Source organism: Myotis brandtii, unplaced genomic scaffold (genome assembly GCF_000412655.1).
Source record: "Myotis brandtii unplaced genomic scaffold, ASM41265v1 scaffold193, whole genome shotgun sequence".
Classification (NCBI taxonomy): domain Eukaryota; kingdom Metazoa; phylum Chordata; class Mammalia; order Chiroptera; family Vespertilionidae; genus Myotis; species Myotis brandtii.
In genome coordinates, this window is record NW_005357191.1 from 87,579 (window position 1) to 92,972 (window position 5,394).

Sequence of the window (5,394 nt, forward strand, 5' to 3'; positions counted from 1 at the left end):
TCTCTGGGCTCCGACTGTCCCCATGGGGCCGGCCCCTCTGGAGAGGGCTGCCATGAGGGGCAGGGTCCCTCCCCCACCCTCTGGGGCCTCCAGGCTGAAACAGGAGGGGAGAGCGTGCCCAGAGAGGTGGCAGGTGCCCCGGAAATGGAGTCTCGGGAAGCGCAGAGACCATTTTCATCTTCTGGTGGAGATCCTTGCCTTGCTGAGCAAGAGAGGTCCTCCCAGGAGAGCTGTGGGGGGCAGCCGGCTCCTTTTTGTCACCCCCAGAGGGGCCCTGCCACCCGGAAGGGCTCTGATCCCCCTGAGGCTGTTGCACCCCAAGCTCCTGGCTCCTTCCTCTCCCGGGGACTGCAGGCTCCCTCCTCCCCAGCTCAAGCAAGCCTCCAGCCAGGCTCTAAGATGGGGCTGGAGGCCACCCTGTTCCCTGGGAAGCCCCGTCCCCCCAGCTCTCCAGGGCCAGCCTCCCCATCTGGCATGGCGCCCGGCTCCTCCCTGGACACCGAGGATCTAGCCCAGGAGACAGAGGGCCTGTGGGAGTCTGAGCCCAGCCCACCTCAGCCTCGGGAGCAGGCGACCTCACGGAAGTTCTCCCTTGGGCACCATGGCGGTTATGCAGGCGTGGCTGGCTATGGCGCCTTTGCCTTTGGCGGGGATGCGGGAGGCATACTGGGACAGGGACCCCTGTGGGCCCGGATGACCTGGGCCACCTCTCAGTCCTTGGAGGAACAGGACGAAACGGGGGCCGAGAGCCCACTCCCCCAGGCCAGCGTGGTGCCCTTGCCAGAGGGCAGCGGGGGCAGGGGATCCCAGGTGTCGCTGGTGCAGATCCAGGACCTGTCAGGGGACATGGAGGCAGCAGACACCATGTCTCTGGATATATCGGAGGTGGAGCCTGCCTACCTCAACCTGTCGGACCTGTACGACATCAAGTACCTTCCCTTTGAGTTCATGCTCTTCAGGAAGATCCCCAAGCCAGAGCTGCCACCATCCCCAGCGTCGGAGGCCAGGGAGGAGCTGGCTGAGCTCCCAGAGGCCACGTGGTCCTGGCAGGGCGGGCTGGGCCTGCCTGCCAGCCTGGAGATCAGGGAAGAGCTGGAGGACAGTGAGGCCCTGTTCAGGGAGGCAGGTGGCAGCAGGAAGCGCAAGTGGTCACCCCCCTCCAGTGGCCGGCGCTTCCCCGGGCGGCATGCCCTGCTGGACGAGCCTGTGGAGCTGGGGCTGCGCCAGAAGGTGAGGGCCTCAGTGGCCCATATCTCCAGCCTCCTGAGAGGCAGGCCTCAAGGTGAGTCTCCCCCCACCCCCCGCCATCATGGGGGCTTCTGGGCCTGGCCAGGTGTGCCCTCTGTACCTTGGGGCACCTTGCACACATGCCCAGGAATCAGCTCAGGAGCCCACCTGAGGCAGGAAGCCCTCCCTACCCCTGCCTGTGCCTGTGCCTGTGCTGCCCACCCCCATGTCCATGGGCTTCTGTTCCCAAGGTCATCTTCTTGGCTTCATCCCCTCCCATGTGCCTCTGAGACCTAGTGCTGGGACCTGGAGCAACTGCAGGGGTTACACCCCCGCGGAGAGGATCCTTCCCGGGCCAGTCTTCCTGACCCCTGACCCTCACTGACCCCACCTGACCCCAGATCTCAGCCAGGACTTCCGGGCACCTGTACCCCTGAGCTGCTGGCCTTACTTGCCAGAGGTCCTCCCACTCAGAATGGACAGATGCTGACAGGCTAGGGAGGGGGTGGACTCCTCAGCAGATTTAGTTTGTTTCCCCCAAAACCCCCTAGGATCTGGGCTTTTCTGCGACATGGAAATCTGGCAGTGGGTGGTAGGTGGCCCCAGAGTCCTCCTCCCGTGCTCCTGATGGCAGTGCCAGGCAGCTGGCTGCCCAAAGGGGCCAGCCTCTTGGTGTGACCTCCCTTGGTCCTGTCCTCCATGCAGGTCCAGAGAAGGAGGGTCCCCCTAGGAAAAAGGCAGGCCTAGTTTCCTTCCGGCTGTCGGGTCTGAAGAGCAGAGACCAAGGTGAATGTGCTTCCTGGGACTGGGTCCCCCTGCTGCCCAGGAGACCACAGTGCCCAGACCAGCAGGGGGGCAAGCTAAACCCACAGTGACTTGAGCCCAGATGGGGCTGCTCGGCTCCCTGGCTGTCGGGACTGAGCACTTCCTGGAGGAGGTGCTAGTGTTGAAGATGAACTGGGTGGGGTGGGCTTCTCTCCAGTATCCCCACCTCGGGTTGTATGCTCTGCCTGAGATCACCTCTGACACTTGGTCCACCTCCCTTCTCTAGCGCCATCCTTCCTAAGGGAGCTTGCAGATGAGACCGTGGTCCTGGGCCAGTCTGTGACTCTTGCCTGCCAAGTGTCGGCGCAGCCAGCTGCCCAGGCCACCTGGGAGAAAGGTAAGGAGCTATCCTGGTGTCGGCGAGGAGGTGGAAGCGTGGCAGGACAGCAGGGGGTATTCCTTGACTTCATGGCCATCAACTTACAGAGGGAAACTGAGGCCCAGATAGGGTGTGGGGCTGGGTGTTTTGAGCTTCCCCCCAGGCTTGCTTTGTCCCAATGCAGATGGGGTCATCCTGGAAAGCAGCAGCCGCCTCCTCATCTCCTCCACACTAAAAAATTTCCACCTTCTGACCATCCTGGTGGTGACCACTGAGGACCTAGGCGTGTACACATGCAGCGTGCACAATGCCCTGGGCACGGCAGCCACCACAGCTGTCCTCCGGAAGGCAGGTGTGTGGGCCTCGCCAGGCCATCTCAGCGGGGACTGGGAGAGGGGCCACTCCAGGCTATCACCTCCTCCCTGAGTTTCCAATGGGTCAGGCAGGCCTAGTCTTAGACCCCACTGATCCCTAGAGGGGGTCAGGTGCCCTGCTCTACCACTCAGCCAAGCTGAGGCATCTCTGACCAGAACTTGGGGTGGGCAGGGGCCTGCGAGTGAGGGCCACTCCATGGGCTCCTGAATGTACACTAGATGAAGGAACCTTGTGGTCAGGCAGGCAGGCACCTCCTGAGCCTCCAGCAGGAGAGGCACTGGGTCCCTCTGCCAGGCAGCACTGGGTCCCTCTGCCAGGCAGCCCTGGAATGGGACCCTGGAATCTATGGGACCAGGGGAGGGTGGGCTCAGGGCCGGACAGTAGGATGCAGGGGTGGGGACAGGGGCTCAGAGCCGCATGGGCCACCTCTGGAAGCCCACCTCAGACCCCTGACTGTGGGCCCTGCAGAGCGCCCCTCGTCCTCCCCGCGCCCGGACATCGGGGAGGTGTATACTGATGGGGTCTTGCTGGTCTGGAAGCCCATGGAGTCCTATGGCCCTGTGACCTACATTGTGCAGTGCAGCCTAGAAGGTAGGGCTGTGCCTGTGCTGTCGACTCCTGGGGGGCCCTGTGGCTAGTGGAGGGAGGGGGGGTGCAGGAAGTACCAGGCCAATCTGTGCTTCAGGGGGGAAGGACTGCCCCCCTCTGTGCTCCTGGGCCGCCTTACTCGGGGAGGGGTCTCTCCACCTGGGACTCTGGAGTGGGGAGCCCTGGAGCTACCCCTCACCCGCTCTGTGTGGCCAGGTGGCAGCTGGAGCACGCTGGCCTCAGACATCTTTGATTGCTGCTACCTGGCCAGCAAGCTTTCCAGAGGCGGTGTGTATGCCTTTCGGACTGCGTGCGTCAGCAAGGCCGGCATGGGTCCCTACAGCAGCCCCTCTGAGCAGGTCCACCTGGGAGGGCCCAGGCACCTGGGTGAGCCTCTGCAGGACCTGGTGGGTGTCGGGTGGTGGTCCCTTTGGAATTGCCCTGCCACTTCACCAAAATACATACAATCACTGGGAAGGTTTTTTCTGGCCAGTATGCTGCCCCTCCTCCCTCCCAAAATGGTCCAAAGAATGAGAGGCCAAGTGTGGGTTTAAAGGGTGCCAGGGAAGGGGTGCGAGGAGACAAGGTTGGGGAGCTGGGGCTAGGGGGAGTCACCGGCTTCCCTTCCCACAGCCTCCGAGGAGAGCTGCCCTGCACCGCCAGCCCAGCCTCTCCCCAGCACGCAGACCTTCGCCTTCCAAACACAGATCCGAAGGTGGGGCCGCTCCCCAATCCGCTCTCCAGCATCTGCACCCCCTCCTTCCCTGCTGGGCTTCCTCCCTGCAGCTCTGAGAGTGGGAAGGGGCTGCAGGAGGGCACGTGGGGGACAGGAGGGGTCCTCAGTAGCCTGGCCTGTGCCTCCTCACCAGGGGCCGCTTCAGCGTGGTGCGCCAGTGCCGGGAGAAGGCCAGTGGACGGGAGCTGGCCGCCAAGATCATCCCCTACCGCCCGGAGGACAGGACAGCCGTGCTTAGCGAGTACGAGGCCCTCAAGGGCCTGCGCAACCCGCACTTGGCCCAGCTGCAGGCCGCCTACCTCAGCCCCCGGCACCTGGTCCTCATCTTGGAGCTGTGCTCAGGGCCGGAGCTGCTCCCCTGCCTGGCTGAGCGGTGAGGGGCCCCTTGGCCTGGATGCAGGGCTGGGGGAGGAGGGGCACAATGCCGGAGGCTCACTTCCTGGCTCGCATCCGCCTCCACTGGGAAGGGGCTCAGTGAAACCCACCAAGCTGAGCCCTCCCCTGTGCCCTCAGGGCCTCCTATTCAGAATCTGAGGTGAAGGACTACCTGTGGCAGATGCTGAGCGCCACCCAGTACCTGCACGCACAGCGCATCCTGCATCTGGACCTCAGGTCCGAGAACATGATCGTCACAGAGTACAACCTGCTCAAGGTGGTCGACTTGGGCAACGCCCAGAGCCTCGCCCAGGAAAGGGTCCTGCCTTCAGAGAGGTTCAAAGACTATGTGGAGACCATGGGTGCGTGGGGTAAGGGGTGGGCCAGGAGCCAGTCCCTCCCGCAGTCCTGCCTCCAGGCCTCACCTGTGCACCTGCTTTCCCAGCCCCGGAGCTCCTGGAGGGCCAGGGTGCCGTTCCACAGACTGACATCTGGGCCATCGGTGTGACGGCATTCATAATGTGAGTCACCGCGTGACAGGGGCGGGAGGCGGGGGGGTTGTGGGGGCTGGTGTGGGATCCATGAGGATGACCTCAGACCCCCTTGTGACCCGAGTCCCCTACCTCGCTCCTGCGCAGGTTGAGCGCTGAGTACCCAGTGAGCAGCGAGGGTACGCGAGACATGCAGAAAGGCCTGCGCAAAGGGCTCATCTTGCTGAGTCGCTGCTACGCGGGGCTGTCCGGGGGAGCCGTGGCCTTCCTGCAGAGCACGCTGTGCGCGCACCCCTGGTAAGGTGGCCCTGCCCCCCCACGATGCAGAAAGTGCGCAAAGGGCTCATCTTGCTGAGTCGCTGCTACGCGGGGCTGTCCGGGGGAGCCGTGGCCTTCCTGCAGAGCACGCTGCTGTCGCACCCCTGGTAAGGTGGCCCTGCCCCCCCCACCCCCACCCT

General features: G+C 64.1%; 1 protein-coding gene across 1 annotated transcript in view; it reads left to right on the forward strand.

The window, feature by feature from the left end:
• The window catches only part of OBSCN (obscurin, cytoskeletal calmodulin and titin-interacting RhoGEF), a gene marked incomplete at its 5' end in the record, with an annotated part of 100,648 nt that overhangs the window by 85,369 nt on the left and 9,885 nt on the right, over positions 1-5,394 (forward strand). Inside the window, 11 exons of the mRNA XM_014538577.1 lie at positions 2-1,282; positions 1,933-2,013; positions 2,279-2,389; positions 2,556-2,723; positions 3,215-3,337; positions 3,551-3,721; positions 3,968-4,049; positions 4,204-4,443; positions 4,584-4,807; positions 4,891-4,966; positions 5,084-5,233. Coding sequence (XP_014394063.1) covers positions 2-1,282; positions 1,933-2,013; positions 2,279-2,389; positions 2,556-2,723; positions 3,215-3,337; positions 3,551-3,721; positions 3,968-4,049; positions 4,204-4,443; positions 4,584-4,807; positions 4,891-4,966; positions 5,084-5,233 — 2,707 coding nt within the window. The remainder of the gene's footprint in view (position 1; positions 1,283-1,932; positions 2,014-2,278; positions 2,390-2,555; positions 2,724-3,214; positions 3,338-3,550; positions 3,722-3,967; positions 4,050-4,203; positions 4,444-4,583; positions 4,808-4,890; positions 4,967-5,083; positions 5,234-5,394) is intronic.